Source organism: Hordeum vulgare, chromosome 7H (genome assembly GCF_904849725.1).
Source record: "Hordeum vulgare subsp. vulgare chromosome 7H, MorexV3_pseudomolecules_assembly, whole genome shotgun sequence".
Classification (NCBI taxonomy): domain Eukaryota; kingdom Viridiplantae; phylum Streptophyta; class Magnoliopsida; order Poales; family Poaceae; genus Hordeum; species Hordeum vulgare.
The window spans coordinates 572,636,385-572,659,074 of NC_058524.1; the positions used below are offsets into that span (position 1 = coordinate 572,636,385).

The following is a 22,690-nucleotide window of genomic DNA, read 5'->3' on the forward strand; positions in this document are numbered from 1 at the left end:
GGGTTGTTTACAAGAAGTAAATAAGAGTTTGCATTTTGCTGTGATTAGGTTACCTTTCGTTCGCTTAAGCTCTTGTACAATTTTACAGTTCGGACCTGGCGGTAATATGGCCCTGTTTGAATCCTAGGGTTAGAGTTAGAGTTGGTTAGATTGAACTCATCTAACCTTCAAAAATCCAAACAGGGTGGGTTAAAGTGGGTTAGATGCATCTAACTCACCCAAAAAATCTAACCCACCCAAGAGGTGCTTTTTTGGGTTAGAGTTAGGTGGGGTCTAGAAAAAGTTACTTTTCTCTCTCCCTCCACCACACAAAATCCTAGATAAAGGAACCAAATGATTGAAAAAAGTGCATTTATTAGCAATCTAACCCTTCCATCCAAACACCTCTTTGGTTAGAGTTAGTTCAGGGTTAGTCTAGAGTTAGAATCTAACTCTAACCTCTAACCGAGTTAGAGTATCCAAACAGGGCCTATGTCTTAGTGTACCCCATTTCCTGGGTTTTGCCTTATAAATATTCCTGGATATGGCACTATTGATTGAGTGAGTCTCAAGGAGACATGATGAACGACATAGATACACATGTAAGACGACTTCTGAAAACAGTTTGTTCTGAATAGACCTAACTTCTGAAAACATTTGCGCTGTCATGCCATCATGGTTTTCCAAGGTTTCAAATGCTACCGACCACATACAGCAAGGTGTGGGTGGTCTCAAGAAGGCAAAGAAGCTGCAGAAGAACACGAGAAAGTGGATGAGCTGCAACATCATCCTTCTCCTGGTATCGGTTTGCATCTTGGTCGGGATTAAATGGCCATGGAAGAAGTAACTCCTGAGCACGACCTGAAACCCAAGATCTTGGCAGAATATATTTATATATAGACACTGTTTAACTTTTTTTTTGGAAAGGAGACACTGTTTAACTGTGTGTGCAATCCCGTGTAGTTCTAGTGTTTGGGGCACTCGATTTATAATCTTTTCCTGTAGTGTCTGATTCACAATCTTCTATTGCTGTACCTATGTTCAACCGGACAAAGTCCCTGGAGGCTGCTGCTAATTCGTTTGTGCTTCATGTGCTCAAACTATTTTATCGTTGAAACGGAAATGTGCATCCATGTTGCTGAATCCATTTATTGCAGTTTGTGCACCATACTAACATGTACTCAGAATGTTTTGCAGTATGTTGCTGGATCTGATGCTCATTCATCTCGGGGTTGATCGTCGTCGCCTTCGTCGTCGACGACCTCCAGGGGCTTGAAGTGCTTCCCGTCCAGCAGGTACGTGCCGACGGCAAGCCGCACGGCCCAGACGTCCTTTGGTTTCCGCGCAATTATCCTGCGCAACGCCGCGGGGGTGACAGGTGTCAGACAGAGGCATCGGATATGCATTCAAGTGCTTGTACACAGTATAGGAGCAGTACCTCCCGACGTCGCCGGGCTTGACGCGGCCGGCGTTCTGCCGGAGCGACGGCACCGACGCGGCGGTCTTGAGCATGGGCGGCTCCTCGGTGATGACGATCGGCGAGCCGACCTTCAGGTTCGCCTTCGAGGTGTCAGGCGTGTCGCGGTTCACGCACCGGACGGCTATGGCGGCGGAGCATCGTCGGGCTGGAAATGCCGGGAATCGCAGCGGCGGGGCGCAGTAGGAAACAGCGGCAGCCGCTAGCCGTAGCATCCTGCCCCTCTGAAACGGGATGAAGATAAGGTAAGGGCCTTTGTGCTTGGAGAAATGCCTCTATGAACTTGGCTGCAGCTGATCCGGGCAGATGCCCAACTCCACTTGGTCCACGTGGAGGTGAGGTCCACCACGGCAGGAACAATTGTCTTGATGTAGTGTGTAAAAGAGAAATCAGGACAAAAATCGCACGCGTAACTGGCAGGTGGGCCAAGTACAGTTTGATTCCAGATGCTGCCTACAACCTCAATCAATCACAGTACCTACAATCGCAACCCCCCCACCCCACAGACGCACGCCCGCGGGCGCCCAGACACATTTACTGACAGGGCCGTCGCCCCTTTATACGTTGCGCCACACATTCATATGTCTAAATGCGAATTCTTAAATCCATGCAATCCATTTACGTCGATCGTTCGATACAATTGTTCGAATTCAATAGTTCAAAACAAAGCAAATCAAATCACAGTTCAACAAATCGGACATTCCAAAATGAAATCAGTGTCCGAGCGACAAGGGGTGCTTGTCGAATCACTGGCCGTACGCGTCAATTCATAACTCCTGCTCGTCCAGCTTGCCCTGATCCGTCTGGGCTGCATGCTCCGCATGCATCCTCGCCGCATGATCTGGTGCCCCTACCGCCCTCGCCGCCTCCTGCGCCCTACGGTCGTTGATTTCATTCCTCTCCCAAGCCACTTCTCCGCATGCTCAACCAAGAGGGTTTCGTCCGTCAACATGATCTTCGCATCCTCCGCGTCCCGTGCGTTTTACAACCTCTCCTTCTCGAGCTCAATCTCTCCAAATGTCTAGGCCTTCTCGAATTTCCGTTTGATCGCCACCTCTTGCTTCTCCAACTTGATATTCTCCCCTCAATTTCAAGCCTCCTCTCCGCCCTCATCCAGTGCCACTCCATCCTTTCCTTTTGCGCATCCAAGATGAGCTTGTACCTCTCTTCCTTGTTCTCCCTTGTGGAAAAATGCCCGTCCATGTGGACGAATTCTTTGTAGCCACGGCATCACGGGAGATCCTTGTCTTCTCCCACGTGTTTCCCATCACTTGTCGGTTATCCATTGGCATGATAGCTCTTCAATTTGTGATAACAACCTCGTCGTCCTCATCGTCCAACCCAATGGATTGGTGGGAGCTTGAGCTATCATTCCTCTTCTTGTCGGCTTTGAGATCGGCCACAACTTGTATCCACTTTGGCTTGCCATTCGGTATGAGACAACAATGGCTAAAAGAAAATGGCTTCTTCCTAACCTCGTGATACAAAGTAGCCGCCACCGCCATCTAGCAAACAACATCGGTATGAGCACAAGAATGCAAACACAAGAAGCATATTCAAATGACAATAAGATGAGGCAATTGAGCTTACATGAGTTGCCACTCCCATCCCACTTTGAGGGCGTTTGGTCACTTGTGATTAGTAGCCGACATACTTGTTCACTTCTCCTTGAATGATCCCCCGTCGATGTTGGATGGATGCCACATTGCGGGTGGTCATGATAGGATGCGGCTCCGTATAATCCTTTCGTTCGTGATACTCCTTCCAAATCTTCTCCCAATAATGTGTTCCCATTTTGCTCGGTGCCGCATATTGGATCCATTGTTGCGTCCAACCAAGATTTGACCAACAAGATGTCCTCGAATCTTGAGAAAGTCGGACGTCTTCCTTAGCCAAATCTTGCTCTTCTTCTTCTTCTTTCTCAGATTGGGATCAGATGTTTTCCCAACTACAAATGTGGTGGTGGCCTCCAATTTAGAATGCATCTCGGTCACATCTTCATTGTCATTGATCGTGCTTGACAAGTATGCCTCCTAGATGATCATGGTTTGCAAGCATTCATCATGTGCGAACTAGTGGTCTAGGCAAAACATTGAACATCTCATCGGACGCGAGCAAACAAAACATACCCGGTCTTATTCTATCATTCTGTTGAACATATCGAGTGCATACCACGCGGTGGCTATGCTCATGCTCATCCGCTCCTAGACGAGCGGTGGCGACTCACATTCATCGACCGCCGGCTTCTGCGTGAGTGGACAGCTGTCTGGAATGGCCCAGATGGTCGTTGAATCCGCCTCCATCCCAAGGGTGCCACACAACATAATGCGCATCAGAGCTTGGATGGATGGGGTGCAGGGCGTCGAGCATGGCGGGGAAGACATCTCCGCCACCCACCTTCCTCTCTTGCTGCCGGCAACACCGCATCTTCTGGTTGATGTTCTCCGCCTTGCAAGACGCAGTGGAGGAAGGGATGCCAATGGGCGAGGTGGACTCTGTCTCCGATGCGACAGTCGAGGGCGGGTTGGAATACATCACATTGGCAAATCAAGACCGGAGGTGAGAATGTGGAGTAAGGGTGGCAAATGTCGTCCTAGTGGGAACCAGCATACCACGACCCGTGTGCCTCCGACCCACAAGGTGACAGTTGGGCCAGCCCATGAAAGACGGACCTGTACCAGCCACTCCGACGGAAGCCGCCTCACGAGGCCCCTCATCGCCAGACCAAGCCATGTCGATGCCGCCAGGCACCATATCGCCTTGCGAGGCTCCCATCGCAAGGTTATATCACGAAACAGATCGTACGACGCCAGCTGCAGGGCTATGCGCCCATCACATGGCTAACGTCCTGTTGTCACGACGAGGACGGAGGGGCGTAACCAAGCCCACTTTCCATTGTGGTGATAAGAGAGCAGTGACGTATGCCTCCCCCTAAGCAAGTCCCAAAGCATTTCCTCTTTGGTGCAAGGAGATCACGACGAATCGGAGTGCCAAGACGGAGGTACTCACCGAGCCCACAAGCGCGTCATGAAGACCACTTTATGAGGTGAACACTACCTTTTGTCACGATTAGTTTCTGTGTCTGTCCCTCTTTGAATTGCCTCCTTGTGGCCACCCTTTCCCGCTAATATTTTTGGGGAAGATGACCAAGGCACTACAAAAGAGGACGACCAACTTACATGTAAGGGGATCGAGCCATTCTCTCCCCCACACCCGGTGTACTTGAGCCAAGAGCTCTCCTTCACACAACAATTCAACATAGGGAGGAGTAGGGTTTTACACTACATGGTGACCCGAACCTGGGTAGCTTGCGCGTCCCTGCAATCCCAAGTGAGAAGGAGTGAGCTCGCCCCCGATCTTGTTGTGTTCACCATCGTGTTGTAGGTTTCCAAGCCAGGTTCCCTAGTGTTTGAACCCCGGTTCTTGGAGAAGTTCTTGACACATATCCAAGACTCCAACATTTGGCGCGCCATGTAAGGGGACTTGCTGTCTTCGCTCCTTCGATCTCGACGTCAACATCGACATGGGTGACGCCGCCGTGCGTCGAGCTGTCGCCAGGGTCCACGCGACCACCAAAGGTGTCCCGGGGCGGCGTCCATGCACCGCAACCATGCCCGTTAGGAACTGGTGGTCTCCTCCCCCACCCGTCTGTGGACATGCAAGCGTATGACCACTCCGTCACGGCCTCCTCGCCCTCAAACTGCGCGCTACCCATGGCTCAGGAACTGCCCCGCCGTCGCCCCGCCATGGACGACCATGCTACGAGGCTCGAGCGCATCATTGAGCTCGTCTCCGTTGCGAGCATTGGCAAGGCGCCCCTGCTCCTCGTGTGTTTCACCTTCGTGCGCCGGGCGACTTGGGCACACCACCTCTCCTCCTCCCACATTCTGTGGCGTAACCGGATGGCGCCGCACGGCATGCACCTCCGATCTAACCCACAATTCATCTGCGACAAGTAGCATCGGCTGCCGCATGGCTCCAGCCAGGGGTGTTTGCACCAATAGGGGCTACTAAGGGCCCCACTCAGGTAGTCCGGGAATCAGGGGTCCTTGGGCCGCTTACCTATTTCTATGGGCCGGACTCCTGGGTTGTCCTATTATAATTATTGGACTCCGGATAGATGAAGGTAATGTTGAAGTCAAGACAGACTCTTCCGAAGACTTGGCGTGCACTTCATGGCTACGCGTTGATCGACATGTTTCCTTCCTTATTGGTGCAGCCCCACGATGAACTCGTGCGTGATGTCAACCTTGGCCGCATGGACGTCTACCTCCGGAGAAGGGGCTCGTGCTCCCTTGCAACCCCCGCGGCCGTGAGCACCACACCGCCCGCGCCATCCTGCTGAGGGTGCGCCGCAGATGCTAGGGCTGGCCTTCGCTATGGAAGTCGTCGAGCGAGTTTGGACCATGGAAGGAACCCTCGCTGATGCGATCAAGGCGCAAACCTGACCTCTGCCCCTCGCTAACACCAACTTTGGCGGATCCGCCCTCTCTGTCGCTTACTTCCTCTTCTCGTCTGCAGAGAACTTCCTCCTGGGAGCCATGACTACGACGACGGTTGACGATTGTCGGGTAGTTGGTCGCAAGGGGGCTGGGGGTAGAGAGTGGGGGCAATGGTGTGACCGTGCCCCGCACGGGTCGTCTTCATAGCTAAGGTGGCGGTTATCGAGGCGTGCTAGGGAAACAAAAGACCTTTCCCGGCAACGGCGCCAGAAATCCTTCTGCTGCTGGCTACGCCTATAGAGATTTCCTTCGCAAATATGCAAAGGATTCCCTCGAGTCCTTGGAGCCTTGCGTTGGTGTTCCCTTGAAGAGGAAAGGGTGATGTAGCACAACGGCGGTAAGTATTTCCCTCAGTATGAGAACCAACGTATCAATCCAGTAGGAGAGTCGCGTCAAGTCACAAGTGCCTGCACAAACACAAAGAGCTTGCACCCGACGCTATGAAGGGGTTGTCAATCCCTTATAGATTGTTTGCAAAGTGAGAACTGAAAGCAAAAAGTAAACAGAGCAAAGTAAAAGTGAAAGCTGAGATGATAGTTGTGAATAGACCCGGGGGACGTAGTGTTCACTAGTGGCTTCTCTCGTGAAAGCAAGTAGACGGTGGGTGAACGAATTACTGTCGAGCAATTGATAGAACCGCGCAAAGTCATGACGTTATCTACGGCAATGATCATATCTATAGGCATCACGTCCAAAACAAGTAGACCGATACTTTCTGCATCTACTACTGTTACTCCACACGTCGACCGCTATCCAGCATGCATCTAGTGTATTGAGTTCATAAGAACAGAGTAACGCCTTAAGCAAGATGACATGATGTAGATGGACAATCTCAAATCTATGATGAAAGCCCATCTTGTTACCCTTGATGGCAACAACACGATGCGTGCCTTGCTTCCCCTTCTGTCCCTGGGAAAGGTCACCGCACGGTATGAACCCAAAACCAAGCACTTCTCCCATTGCAAGAATCATAGATCTAGTTGGCCAAACAGTACCCAAGACTCAGAGAGATTTACAAGGATATCAAATCATGCATATAAGAAATCAACAAAGACTCAAATATAATTCATAGATAATCTGATCACAAATCCACAATTCATCGGATCTCGACAAACACACCGCCAAAGAGGATTACATCGGATGGATCTCCATGAAGATCATGGAGAAATTTGTATTGAAGATCCAAGAGAGAGAAGAAGCCATCTAGCTACTAACTACGGACCCGTAGGTCTGAAGTGGACTACTCACGAGTCATTGGAGAGGCAATGATGTTGATGTAGAAGCCCTCCAGCTCCAAAGTCCCCTCCGGCAGGGCACCGAGAAGGGTCTCCAGATGAGATATCGCGGAAACGGAAGCTTGCGGCGGCGAAAAAGTGGTTTCGTGGATGCCCTGATTTTTTCTGGGATTTTACGGAATATATAGGCCAAACAGCTAGGGCAGGGGAGCGCCAGGGAGGCCACAAGCCTGGTGGCCGCGGGCCCCCCTGGCCGCGGCGACAGGGCTTGTGGGCTCCTTGTGGGCCTCCTGCCTTGGCCCTCAAGTCTCCCGATCTTCTTCCGTTCTGGAAAAATTCATTTCAGGGATTTTATCCCGTTTGGACTCCGTTCCAAAATTAGATCTGAAAAGAGTCAAAAACACAGAAAAACAGGAACTGGCACTTGGCACTTAATTAATAAGTTAGTTCCAAAAAAGATATAAAAGGTATATAAAACATCCAAAGTTGACAAGATAACAGCATGAAACCATCAAAAATTATAGATACATTTGAGACGTATCAAGCATCCCCAAGCTTAACTCCTGCTCGTCCTCGAGTAGGGAAGTGATAAAGAATGAATTTTTGATGCTTTCATGCTACCTAGCATAGATGTCCTTTGTAACTCCTCTTAGATGACATGAATGTTCAGATCCGTTAGATTCAAAACAATAGTTTGCTATTGACGTGGAGACAATAATACTTCAAGCAAACTAGAAAGGTAATCATGAACTTTCAAAATAACAAGGCCAAAAGAAAGTTATCCCTACAAAATCATATAGTCTGGCTATGCTCTATCATCCTTGCACAACGAATTTAAATCATGCACAACCTCGGTATTGGCCAAGTAATTTTTTTTCACACCTTTACTTTCTCAAACCTTTTCAACTCTCACGCAATACATGAGCGTGAGCCATGGTTTTAGCACTATAAGTGGAATGGAGTGTGATGGAGGTTGCAAGGCAAACAAGGAGAAGATGGTCACATTAACTAGGCATATCAATGAGCTATGGAGATGCTCATCAATAGATATCAATGTGAATGAGTAAGGATTGCCATACAAATGATGCACTAGAGCTAAGAGTATGTGAAAGCTCTTAAAGAAAACTAGTGGGTGTGCATCCAACTTTCTTGCTCACGAAGACCTAAGGAAATTTTGAGGAAGCCTATCATTGGAATATACAAGCCAAGTTATATAATGAAAATTTCCCACTAGCTATATGGTGGTGACAAAATGAGAGACTCTCAATCATGAAGATCATGGTGCTTAATAAGCACAAGTGTGGAAAGATAGTAGCATTGTCCCTTCTCTCTTTTTCTCTCATTTTTTTGGTGGGCTCTTTGGCCTCCTTTTTTTATTTTTTTTTATTTTGGTGGGCATCTTTGGCCTCTTTTTGTAAATGGGCTTCGCTGGCCTCTTTTATTTCCTCACATGGGACAATGCTCCATCAATGATGATCATCACACTTACAACTCAAACTTAGACCAATGATGACTCTATAAGGAATGCCTTCGGTAGTGTACCGTGACAATGATCTAGCATGGCATAGACATCAATGGAAACATCACGCTAGCTATCTTATGATCATGCAATGGCAATGTAGAAGTGGTGGCACATGTCATCGTGGTAGTTGCATGGCAATATATGCCGGAATAGCTTTGAAAGAGCCATAGTAGGTAGGTATGGTGGCTGTTTTGAGGGAGGCTAATGGTGGGTTTTATGCACCGGCGAAAGATGCACGGCACTAAAGAAGATAGTGATGGTGGGAGGTGAAAGTGAATCTAAACCATGGACTCAACATTAGTCATGAAGAACTCATATACTTGTTGCAAAAAATTTAGTGGTAATCGAAACAAACCATTCAACGCATATTCCTAGGGGAAGGGTTGGTAGGTATAAACCATCGCGCGATCCCGACCGCCACACAAAGGATGACAATCAATAGACTAATCATGCTCAGACTTCATCACATAGCGGTTCACCATACGTGCATGGTATGGAAATCACTAACTTCAACACAAGTATTTCTAGATCCACAACACCTTACTAGTATAACTTCTATATTACCACAACCACAACTCAAAACTAATTGAGATGAATCAAACTTCTCTAACTACTCAATGCACATGAAGGTGGAAGTTTTCGTATCCCTTTAGATACCTACCCCTTTTGAGACTACTTCATAGCATAGACCAACTACCAAGCCACGCACCGCTGTGATCTAAAAGATAGAAGTGAAACACACAGAGCAAAATCAACTAGCTCAAAAGATATAAGTGAAACACATGTGAGCTGAATTGCCTAATCAAAGGATATAAGTGAAGCTCGACAAAATCACGGTGAGTGCATGTCTCTCTCTCTAGGTGTGCAGCAAGGAAGATTGTGACACAACAAAAATAAAAGACTCCTACGATACAAGACGCTCCAAGCAAAACACATAACATGTGGTGAATAAAAATATAGCCTCAAGTAACGTTACCGATGGATTGAAGACGAAAGAGGGGATGCCTTCCCGGGGCATCCCCAAGCTTAGGCTTTTTTGGCATCTTTGAGTCAACTTGGGTGCCTTGGGCATCCCCAATCTTGAGCTCTTGCCACTCTTTATCTCTTTTTCCATAAGAACTTCACCCAAAACTTGAAAACTTCACAACACGAAACTTAAACAGAAACTCGTGATAACATTAGTATAAGAAGCAAACCACCACTTCCTTAGGTACTGTAGCAAACTTAAATTATACTTATGTTTATGTTGGGTTACTGTATTTTCAATCTTCCATGGCTAATACCCCCGATACTATCCATAATTTCATCAAAATAAGCAACCAACTCAACAAAAATAGAATCTGTTAACAGCAGACCAGTCTGTAGCAATTTGTATACTTCGTATACTTCTGGTACTTCAAAAATTCTTAAAAATTACGATGGTCTGAAGAATTTGCGTAGCAATCAGCAGCAAAAAGAATCAACTCAAAAGCACTTACAGAAAAAAACGAAAATAAGAAAGTTTCTGTCTTTTCCAGCATGATCAAACGATCATCCCCAATACTAATCATAACGGTTTCACTTGGCAGAAACGCAAAAGAAACACAAAAAACACAATCATAACAGAATTATGAAAGTGTGGAAAACACAAAACAGAAAGAAAAAGAATAGATTCGTTGGGTTGCCTCCCAACAAGCGCTATTGTTTAACGCCCTTAGCTAGGCATAAGGTGATGGAATCACGTATAGTCATCTTTGGTGCTCAAACCATAAGTAGTGTGATCATTTATCTTCTTAAGATCTTCATCTTTATTGGATGACTCACCACTAGATTTAGGAACAAAAACAGACTTGAGAATCTTTTTGAGAGTGAGATTTGGAGTATTTTGCACAGCGGCAAAAGCGGAACCCAAGTTGGTTATGACATCTTCTAGTTTGCCAATTCTAGAGGAATCATTAACTATAGGTTCCTTCTCCCTTAATTTTTCAAAACCATTCCCACTTTGGATCTGTACTGAGTAATTTGATTGTGGATCTTTCTATCCAAATCCTCAATAAGTTCAATTGTGGCAATTTTGTTTTCAATTGCGTCAAGCCTTTGCATCACGTGTTCCGAGGTCAAGGTAGTTCCATTGACCAAGAGCGGGGGTGAGCCTACCAAATTCATGATAGCTCCATAGGAGTCAACAGTATGGCTCCCCAAAAAATTCCCGCCTATGATGGTATCAAGAATATACCTATTCCAAGGATAGATTCCAACATAAAAACTGCGAAGAACGGTAGTGGATTGCTTACGAGTAGATCTACTTTGAGCATTGCAAATCCTGTACCAAGCGTCCTTTAAATTTTCTTCTTCATTCTGCTGGAAATTGAGAACTTCGTTCTCAGGGGTATCGTTTGGAGTGGTGGGTCTAGCCATTGATGGACTATCCCACACACAAACGAGCAGGAAGTAAGCGAGTGAAATGGGCAAAATAGAACGGCAAAAAGGCAAAAGGCAAATGAAAACAGCAAAGGAGAAAGAAAAATGTGAAGTGGGGGAGAGGAAAACGAGAGGTAACTGGAAAAAAAGGTAAATGCAAGATCTGAGTTTGTGACACTTACTTGGATAGATCTTGACTTGATCTCTCCCCGGGAACGGCGCCAGAAATACTTCTGCTACGGCAACAAAAGACCTTTCCCGACAACGGCGCCAGAAATCCTTCTGCTGCTAGCTACGCCTATAGGGATTTCCTTGGCAAATATGCAAAGGATTCCCCCGAGGCCTTGGAGCCTTGCGTTGGTGTTCCCTTGGAGAGGAAAGGGTGATGTAGCACAGCGGCGGTAAGTATTTCCCTCAGTTTGAGAACCAAGGTATCAATCCAGTAGGAGAGTCGGGTCAAGTCACAAGTGCCTGCACAAACACAAAGAGCTTGCACCCAACGCTATGAAGAGGTTGTCAATCCCTTATAGATTGTTTGCAAAGTGAGAACTGAAAGCAAAAAAGTAAACAGAGCAAAGTAAAAGTGAAAGCTGAGATGATAGTTGTGAATAGACCCGGGGGCCGTAGTGTTCACTAGTGGCTTCTCTCGTGAAAGCAAGTAGACGGTGGGTGAACGAATTACTGTCGAGCAATTGATAGAACCGCGCAAAGTCATGACGTTATCTACGGCAATGATCATATCTATAGGCATCACGTCCAAAACAAGTAGACCGATACTTTCTGCATCTACTACTATTACTCCACACGTCGACCGCTATCCAGCATGCATCTAGTGTATTGAGTTCATAAGAACAGAGTAACGCCTTAAGCAAGATGACATGATGTAGATGGACAATCTCAAATCTATGATGAAAGCCATCTTGTTACCCTTGATGGCAACAACACGATGCGTCCTTCCTGCCCCTTCTGTCACTGGGAAAGGTCACCGCACGGTATGAACCCAAAACCAAGCACTTCTCCCATTGCAAGAATCATAGATCTAGTTGGCCAAACAATACCCAAGACTCAGAGAGATTTACAAGGATATCAAATCATGCATATAAGAAATCAACAAAGACTCAAATATAATTCATAGATAATCTGATCACAAATCCACAATTCATCGGATCTCGACAAACACACCGCCAAAGAGGATTACATCGGATGGATCTTCATGAAGATCATGGAGAAATTTGTATTGAAGATCCAAGAGAGAGAAGAAGCCATCTAGCTACTAACTACGGACCCGTCGGTCTGAAGTAGACTACTCACGAGTCATTGGAGAGGCAATGATGTTGATGTAGAAGCCCTCCAGCTCCAAAGTCCCCTCCGGCAGGGCACCGAGAAGGGTCTCTAGATGAGATTTCGCGGGAACGGAAGCTTGCGGTGGCGGAAAAGTGGTTTCGTGGATGCCCTGATTTTTTCTGGGATTTTAGGGAATATATAGGCCAAAGAGCTAGGGTAGGGGAGCACCACGGAGGCCACAAGCCTGGTGGCCGCGGGCCCCCCTGGCCACGGCGACAGGGCTTGTGGGCTCCCTGTGGGCCTCCTGCCTTGGCCCTCAAGTCCCCCGATCTACTTCCGTTCTGGAAAAATTCATTTCGGGGATTTTATTCCGTTTGGACTCCGTTCCAAAATTAGATCTGAAAAGAGTCAAAAACACAGAAAAAACAGGAACTGGCACTTGGCACTTAATTAATAAGTTAGTCCCAAAAAAGATATAAAAGGTATATAAAACATCCAAAGTTGACAAGATAACAACATGAAACCATCAAAAATTATAGATACGTTTGAGACGTATGAAGCATCCCCAAGCTTAACTCATGCTCGTCCTCGAGTAGGGAAGTGATAAAGAATGAATTTTTGATGCTTTCATGCTACCTAGCATACATGTCCTTTGTAACTCCTCTTATGTGACATGAATGTTCAGATCTGTTAGATTCAAAACAATAGTTTGCTATTGATGTGGAGACAATAATACTTCAAGCAAACTAGAAAGGTAATCATGAACTTTCAAAATAACAAGGCCAAAAGAAAGTTATCCCTACAAAATCATATAGTCTGGCTATGCTCTATCATCCTTGCATAACGAATTTAAATCATGCACAACCTCGGTATTGGCCAAGTAGTTGTTTTCACACCTTTACTTTATCAAACCTTTTCAACTCTCACGCAATACATCCAAAGTTATATAAAACATCCAAAGTTGACAAGATAACAGCATGAAACCATAAAAAATTATAGATACGTTTGAGACGTATCAAGGCGTCGTGGGGAGTGGAGGCATCACGCCCACAGAAGCCGCTATGCATCGCCCCCAGGCTCGGTAGCTCGATGGGCCTCATGTTGTTTCGTCTTTAACACGCGAATCGTATGTGTCGTGGGCCAGGGGGCTACTGTTGGCCCAGTGGGAACCAAGGTACCATGGCCCTTCTGCTGTTAGCCATGAGGACAACGCTTGGGCTATCCCAAGGAAGATGGCCTTACCCAGGCCGCTCCAAAGGGGGCTGCCACAAGAAGGGCGGACCTCACGAGGTCTCTCTTGGGGAACGTTGCATGGGAAACAAAATTTTCCTACGCTCACCAAGATCAATCTATGGAGACTAACATCTGCGAGAGGGGTAGTGCACCTACATACCCTTGTAGATCGATAAGAAGAAGCATTGAGAAACGCGGTTGATGTAGTCGAACGTCTTCTTGACCCAATCATGATCCATCCCGTAATCCAATCACGAATGTCTCGATCAAGTGCTGAACGGACGTCACCTCCACGTTCAGCACACGTACAACCCGATGACGCCTTCACCACCTCGACCTAGCGAGCGTGGGTGAAGTAGTAGATGATTTATCCGGCAGCACAACGGTGTGGTGGCGGTGGTGGTGGTGCGATCTCAGCACGGCTTCACCAAGCGTTGCCGTAGATGCATTTCAGAGGAGAAATTGATCTAGGAAGAGAGGTAGGGCTGCACCTATACGTTGGGTGGTATTGCCCTCTCTCTCCCTCTCTATATATATGAGGAGGATTAGGTAGGGCACAACCTTGGCCCCTCCTCCAAGGAAGTGTTGGCCGGCCAAGTGGGGAGGAGTCCACCTCTAACAAGGAGGGTGGGCGCCCAAGGGGAGGAGTCCCTCCTCCTCAAGGCACCTCCCTACCAACCACTTGGGCGCATGGGCCTCTTTGGGGCCGGATGCCGAGCCTACCAGGGGATGGTGCGCTACCTCCTAGGCCCATGTGGACCCCCGGGGTGGGTGGGCCCCTCCCGGTGGACCCTCGGAACCCTTTCGACACTCCCGGTACAATACCGGAAAATCCAAAACTTTTTTGAAACCCGAATACCACTTTCCTATATATAAATATTTACCTCTACGATATTCCGGAGCTCCTCGTGATGACCAGGATCTCATCCGGGACTCCGAACAACCTTCGGTCACCAACACAATAACTCGACTACATTTATATCGTCATCGAACGTTAAGTGTGCAAACCGTTCGAGAACTATCTAGACATTACCGAGACACCTCTACGGTCAATAACCAATAGAGGGTCCTAAATGCCCATATTGATTCCCACATATTCTACAAATATCTTTATGAGTCGAACCAATGATGTCAAGGATACACCTAATCCCGTACGTTGTTCCCGTTGTCCATCGATATGTTACATGCCCAAGGTTTGATCGTCGGTATCTCCATACCTAGTTCAATCCCGTTACTGGCAAGTCTCTTTATTTATTCCGTAATACAAGAACATGTGACTAACTCCTTAGTCACATTGCTTGCAAGCTTGTTGTGATATTGTATTACCGAGTGGGCCCCGAGATACCTTTGTGTCACACCGAGTAACAAATCCCAGTCTTGATCCATCCCCACTCCAGGAACAGCCTCGAAGATACGTTTAGAGCATATTTATAGTCACCCAGTTACATTGTGACATTTGATACACACTAGGCATTCCTCTGGTGTCCGGGAGTTGCATGATCTAATGGTCATCGGAACAGATACATTGACATGCAGAAAGCAGTATCAGTAAACTGGATACGATCAAACGTTATGCTTAAGGTTTGGGTCTTGTCCATCACATCATTCTCCTAATGATGTGATCCCATTATCAAATGACAACTCATGTCTATGGCTAGGAAACCTTAGCCATCTTTGATCAACAAGCTAGTCTAGTAGAGGTTCACTAGGGACACGGTGTTGTCTATGTATACGCACATGAATTTGAGTTTTCAATGAGTATAATTATAACATGGATAATAAACAATTATCATGAACAAGGAAATATGATAATAACTAATTTATTATTGCCTCTAGGGCATATTTCCAACAATCCCTTACCACGAGGCCAACCCGCTGAGGTCGCCCTTCGCCAGGTCACCTCGCAAGGCCCCTCCCTCGAGGCTGCCTCACGACCCCTGTAGTATGGCACTAGTAGCGTGGTTCTATGACCATCCCGTGGGTGATGCACCCGCATGTAGAAGGAGGACAAAGACCGTGCCAGTCGACACGAATAGGGAGGATTTCCTATTCGGTCATGAAAGTACAACCCCCGTTCTCTCCCAAAAAGCGGGTTTCCAAAGCTTGCCATTCCGATGAAAGGAGATCGGGTGTATCAGCGCGCCAGGACGGAGTTCATCTTCGAGCCCACCTGCACGTCATGAAGACTACTTTAGTAGGCGGAGACCACCTTTTGGCAGGATTAGTCTGAGCTCCTGTCCCCCTCTGAATTTCCGGCCTATGGCCACCCTTTCCGCTCATGTTTTCGAGGAAGAGGACCAAGGCACTACAAGGGGGCATAGACCACTTCCATGTAAGGGGGTCGGGCCATTCTCTCTCCCACACCACGTGTACTTGAGCCACAAGCTCTCCTTCACAAAGCAATGCAACACAGGAAGGAGTAGGGTACATGGTGCCCCGAACATGGGTAGCTCGCGCGTCCCCATAGTCCCCGGTGAGAAAGGGTGAGCTCATCTCTAGTCTTGCTATGTTTGTCATCGGGTTGCAGGTTGCCAAGCCAAGCCCCCAGCATTTGAATCCTAGTTCTTGTAGAAGTTCTTCAACGCAGATCCGACACTCCAACATTTGGCACGCCAGGTAGGGGACGGTTTGGCCCCCGAATGTTTTCATGCCCCCACGGTGCAACATCTACTCTATTACAACAATGAGCCAATGATAATCTAGGCGCGCGAGGCGCCACTATCGTCTCTCTCGCCATCGATGTGAGGGAGCTTGCTACCGCCGCTGCCGACCTCAGCCTTGAAGGTGTACCCCCTGATGAAGCCGACCACGTGCTCCCTCGCAGCCTCCTCGAGGCCTTCGTGGAGCTCCGCCAGGACAGGGTCACCTCCCGCCCGAAATCGAAGCGACTATCGAGGAGGAGAAGGTTGCTGAAGAGGCGCGTTGTCGCCTCGGCCAACAGGTCACGGCATGCCTCCTCGACGATGATGTCCACATCTAGCACCTGCTTCTTGTGGTCGTTGACCTCGGCCTAGAACTTCCCTCGCTGGGCTGTGAGGCCTTTCTGCTCATCGAGAGTGACTTGGACGGCCGCTAGCTCATGCTCCTTCGCCAACAAGCGCTCCTGCTGTGCCTCCCGTGCGGATGGGGAAGACACAAACTCGCGCTTCTGGGTCTCAGCGTTCGCCTCGCGAGTGGCTACCACCCTCGGGCACCTGAGGACCTCCTCCTTGTGTTACGTGAGCTTGGCTTTGTGGGATGTGAGCCGGCTCTCGCGGGCCTCCGTGTCCTCCTCCCGTGTTTTCATTAGGCGCTCACGTGAAGCAACCTGCTCCTCGAACATTTTCTTGTAGGCATCGGGCTCCCTCCCGCTGCCTCTTAGCCTCCTAGGCATATCGAGGGCCTTCACGAGGGACTCGTGGGAATCTTTGCTGAGCTGATCGCGCTCCGCTTGGGCCTCCTTGCACCTCTAGCGGCCGGGATTCGTTGCCTCCCTACGTTGGCTCCACCCCTCTACCAGGCATCACCGATCCTCCGAGCAGAGCTTCGCCTCCGTGCGCCCCTCGCGGAGTGCCTCCCGACCGTCGGTGGCCTCACCCTCGCCCTTCTTGCTGTCTCCCACCGGATTCGCTGACAGGTACATCAGCACAGCAGGGGAGACGGCCTTGAGGGGAGGGAAGGTCCTTCAACCTCGGTCTTGTTCTTCTTGGCCTTCTCCTTCTCGGCGGCCAGCTCGGCATTCCTGCATGGGTGGAGACTCATGAGAGCCATGCGTCACCTTTGGGCCTGGCAACTTAATAGGCCATCTGTCATTTCGTCCCTAAAGGGCAGAACATGCATGCCACGGGCCCATGGGCTACTGTTGGCCTAGTACGAACCAGGGTACCACGACCCATCTGCCTCCGGCACCGGAGGTAACATTTGGGCCGGGCCATGAAAGACAACCCTGCCCCAGCAGCTCCAAAGGAAGCGCTGCCTCGCGAGGGGCAAGCCTCACGAGGCCCCTTGCCGCTAGACCAAGCCCTGCCAAGGCCGACAGGCACCAGATCACCTCGCGAGGCTCCCCTCGCGGGGCTTGATAACCCACAAGTATAGGGGATCGCAACTGTTTTCGAGGGTAGAGTATTTAACCGAAATTTATTTATTCGACACAAGGGGAGCCAAAGAATATTCTCGAGTATTAGCAGCTGGGTTTTCAATTCAACCACACCTGAAAGACTTAATATTTACAACAAAGTATTAAGTAGCAAAGTAGTATCGAAGTAACGGTAACAGTGGCAAATGTGACAGTAGCAGTTTTGTAGTGATCGTAACAATAGCAACGAAAAAGTAACTTAGCAAAGACCAATATGTGGAAAGCTTGTAGGCAATGGATCAGTGATGGATAATTATGTCGGATGGCATTCATCATGCAACAGTCATAACATAGGGTGATACATAACTAGCTCCAATTCATCAATGTAATGTAGGCATGTATTCCATATATAGTCATACGTGCTTATGGAAAAGAACTTGCATGACAGCTTTTGTCCTACCCTCCCATGGCATCGGGGTCTTAATGGAAACTAAGGGATATTAAGGCCTCCTTTTAATAGAGAACCGGACCAAAGCATTAGCACTTAGTGAATACATGAACTCCTCAAACTACGGTAATCACCGGAAAGAATCTCAGTTATTGTCACCCTAGGGGACAGATCATAACTCATAATGGGTGTCTATAACTTGCAAGATAGGATCAAGAACTCATATATATTCATGAAAACATAATAGGTTCAGATCTGAAATCATGGCACTCAGGCCCTAGTGACAGGCATTAAGCATCGCAAAGTCATAGCAACATCAATCTCAGAACATAATGGATACTAGGGATCAAGCCCTAACAAAACTAACTCGATTACATGATAGATCTCATCCAACCCATCACCGTCCAGCAAGCCTACGATGGAATTACTCATGAACGATGGAGAGCATCATGAAATTGGTGATGAAGGATGGTTGGTGATGACGACGATGTCGATTTCCCCTCTCCGGAGCCCAAATCAGACTCCAGATGTGCCCTCCCGAGGAAGAACATGAGGTGGCGGCGGCTCCGTATCATAAAACGTGATGAACTCTTCTCTCTGATTTTTTTTCTCTGTGGATGGGAATATATAGGAGTGGAAACGAGGTCCGTGGAGCCTTAGGGACCCCACAAGCCAGGGGGTGCGGCCTATGGGGGCCTCACCGTGCAGGCTTTTGCCCTGGGGGTGGCCCCTCTCCGGTAGATTCTTTCACGAGTGTTTTTTATTAAATCCAAAGATGATCTCCGTAAATTTTCAGGTCAGTCTGAGAACTTTTATTTCTGCATAAAAATAACACCAAGGCAATTCTGCTGAAAACATCGTCAGTCCGGGTTATTTCCATTCAAATCATGCAAATTAGAGTCCAAAACAAGGGCAAAATAGTTTGAAAAAGTAGATACATTGGAGATGTATCAGAGCTACCTCATGAAGCAGGTCATACGGCCTCAGCCGTGGGGCTCTACACCCATGATGTGGTTGACGTCCCTTTGTGAGGATGAGGACGACGGGGCATAACTAAGCCAGTTTCCATTGTAGTGATAAGGGGGCAGCGATGGCTGCCTCCCCCAAAGCAAGTCCCAAAGCATGTCCTCTTTCGTGCAAGGAGATTTGGACGGATCGGCGCGGCGGGGCGGAGATCATCACCAACGCGTCACGAAGACCACTTTATAAGGGAAATACCGCCTTTTATCAGGATTAGCATGTGCGCTTGTCCCCCTTCGAATTGCCTCCCTCTGTCCACCCTTTCCCGCTCATATTTTTGGGGAAGAGGACCAAGGCACCACAAGAGGGGACATGCCACTTCCATGTAAGGGGATCGACCCATTCTCTCCCCCACACAACGTGTACTTGAGCCAAAAGCTCTCCTTCATAGACCAATTCAACATAGGCAGGAGTAGGTTTTACACCGAAAGGTGGCCCGAACCTAGGTAGCTCGCATGTCCCCGTTGTCCTCGGTGAGAAGGAGTCAGCTCGCCGCCTATCTGGATGCGTTCACCGTCGTGTTGCGGGTTACCAAGCCAAGTTCCCAAATATTTGAACCCGGGTTCTTGGAGAAGTTTTTGGATGCAGATCTGAGACTCCGACTATGGACAGATAGGGCTTAAGTGCGGGAAATGTTGGAGGGCGATGGGAGGAGGAGGAAGGGCTTGAACGATTTGGTGCAATTTGTGGTAGGATCGGGCTGTCGGGTCCGACGTGGCAAGTGCGCCCGGGTGCCCCTATACAACATAATATTTGGTCTGGATATGAGGGGTGCCGGTCAACCCAGGCATTTGAGGCCCGTTTAAGAAGCCCATCTGGATCGAACTTTCGTGATCGGGCGTATGAGTCGGGTTTGGGGCGTTCGGTTGTAGATGCTCTTACGGAAATTTGGCCTCTAACTTTGCCCACATCGGCCGTGAACCAATCTGATCGTAAGGTTTCCTGCAAACCAAAGGGCTCTACAATAGTACGAACACCACCCACATAGGACTTTGACATCCTCGGCTCACCAAAAACACCATGGGGCCATCGTGTCTTCATCAGTTTCTCTTTCTCTACATTTGCTTTCTCTCGTACGTACGTCACCGATCTTTCACCCCGATCGCCACCAAGCCCTTCTCGGAACTGCATGCCCTTGAATGCCACACCCGGCCTCCACATCACTTATCTTTAGTCACCGGTCTAGACCTTTCGTTCGTCAGCCGTGCAGGTATCATGTGCCCCTACGTGGGTTACCATGCCCAGCAAGTGTTTGGTGAAACACCTTCTTTGAAGCAATGGATTCATACTTAGAGTATATATACGTGCACAACTAGTACATGGACTTAAAAAAGGAGGCGGAAGTTTTTGGGGACAGGGTTGGACAACTAAGCATCACTGTCAGCGGGTTGGTTCCCACCAGTCAACAAACGGATATAGTTTTCCATGAAGGGGTGAGTGTTGAAGATGCTCTTGCGGCACCTATGGCATTTTCAATAGCATACATCAAAGTGAACATCGTAACGTTTGTGGACACGTTTGGACGTGTCCATGGAAAGCGGCTAGGGGGAGATACCATCCAAGTCGGTGCACGAGGTGGACACCTCGTGGTGTCTAGTGAAGAGAGAAGATAGAAGTGAAGGAAAGGAAGTATTGGGTTTGTGGTGGAATCCAAGGCTTGTCCATAGTTTGTTCGGATTTTTCCGTCATTTTTATATTCGGTATGAGAAGGTGAGATTTCAAACATTTGTCTATATTCATAGACGTTTGATACTACATGTCCTGCTCCCCCGTTTTAACATGGAGTACATCCAATTTTAATGAGATGTCAAACTTTATAAATTATGATTAAGCTTACAGAGAAAAATATTTATATCAATAATACTAAATATAAAAAATATGAAACTACATCCTATGATAAATCTAAATATATATGTTTGGTATTCCAAATGTAAATGTTTTTCTCCACGGATTTGATCAAAGTTTGGGAGGTTTAACTTTTAACAAAATCTATATGTACTATATTACGTAATAGATGGAGTACATATTTGTGCATTCGAAGACCATATTGAAGCATTATTTTTTAAGTTACAGGATGGTTTTGGTAGAGGTCGGACCCCCCAAATCCCGGACGGCCCGATTAGTAATTGGTCGCGAAAATGTGACCCAATCGTCCCCCTCAAATTGGCCAGTTACGTCTAGGTTGTTATACACCCCTCAACCCTAACACATATCTGGGGAGGAAATGGACGCGTCCACCACATCGGACTAATGAGAAGGACATACACAGAAAGTCTCACATCCGCCAGACGCCTCCTTCGGTTTTGTGCACTTGCATTCATGGCTCCGTTCTGTCACGTTGCCGAAGGGGCTGAATCCAACTATATAATTCAGACAACGAGGAGAATCTTGTCACATTTTCATTCCCCTCCTCTTCCTCGTGTTTGCGGTCACCACTGCTCCCACCTTTCCCACTTCCAATTCGAGCTCACCGTTGTTCGCCATGGTCCGACAAAAGATCGCATAATATAGGATGCTCACGCGTGAATGTTGAGCGGAGATCCAAGTTGAGATAGGCGCCACAGAGGAGGGATGCCACACTATCGAGCTTGTGGCAATGAGGGGAGGAGAAGTTGGTGGAAGCACATGTGACGGAGGAGGAGGAGGAGGAGCCGGTCGCTGATGATGAGGACACAACCACGGAGGAGGACATGAAGGAGGCGCCACACATGGAGCCCCTTAGCTTTGCCATGACGGAGGCGGAGTTCTAAGACACCCAAGCCACGGAGGCAGCAACGACATTTGAGACAGAGCATACTGCCATCCTTAACTTGATTTAGTCCAAGCGGAAGGTGGTGGCCAACCGACGACGACAAGTAAGGGAAACCGAAGGTGCGGCCCACTGCTAATGACCATGAAGTTGGTCCGCCTAACACGAGGGTCATCAACATCACCGGCGTGTAGCTTTTTTTGTTTTTTTAACAGAGTACACACGCAAGCGTTCATACACACGTGCATACACTTATCCGTATGAACGCACACATGCACACTCTATCCCTATGAGCACAATCGAATGACTGAATCCGTATGAACGCACACATGCACATTCTACCCCTATGAGCACAACCGAGAGACTGAATCGGCATATCATCTTGAGATTTACGAAGTCGCTGTAGGCACCTCGTCGTCGACGAGAATGTCTCCTTTCACTGAAAGTGTATTGTTGAAAATCCTAAAATAAATTAAAAAATAATGCAAGCATGATGATTTGAAGACTCATGAGATGGGGCAACCGTAGGTTGGTCAGTTGTAGCTTCCTTTGCTAATGTATGATTTAGTATGTAGATGAATTTTAGGTTGCATGTCGTAGCGCCGGTCAAATAAGGGGTGACCTGCTGACATATGGCGTGTCAAATTTAACCAGTTTGGCTGTAGATGCTCTTACGCGCCAGCAAGTTGGAGAAACGAATGTGTGTTGCTTTCTCGAATGGAGGCGTACACTTGGGACATTTCACAATTCGAATTCGGTCCGGTACGGCAGGTCGGCAGCGCGCATA

General features: G+C 48.0%; 1 protein-coding gene across 1 annotated transcript; it reads right to left on the bottom strand.

The window, feature by feature from the left end:
- Nucleotides 1–925: 925 nt before the first annotated feature.
- On the bottom strand, nucleotides 926–1,745 carry LOC123410095. The gene is made up of 2 exons (XM_045102983.1): nucleotides 1,418–1,745; nucleotides 926–1,332 (listed from the first exon to the last, which is right to left on the bottom strand). The coding sequence occupies exons 1-2, from the start codon at nucleotides 1,669–1,671 to the stop codon at nucleotides 1,197–1,199; spliced, it is 390 nt and encodes a 129-aa protein (XP_044958918.1). The 5' UTR covers nucleotides 1,672–1,745; the 3' UTR covers nucleotides 926–1,196.
- Nucleotides 1,746–22,690: the final 20,945 nt, after the last annotated feature.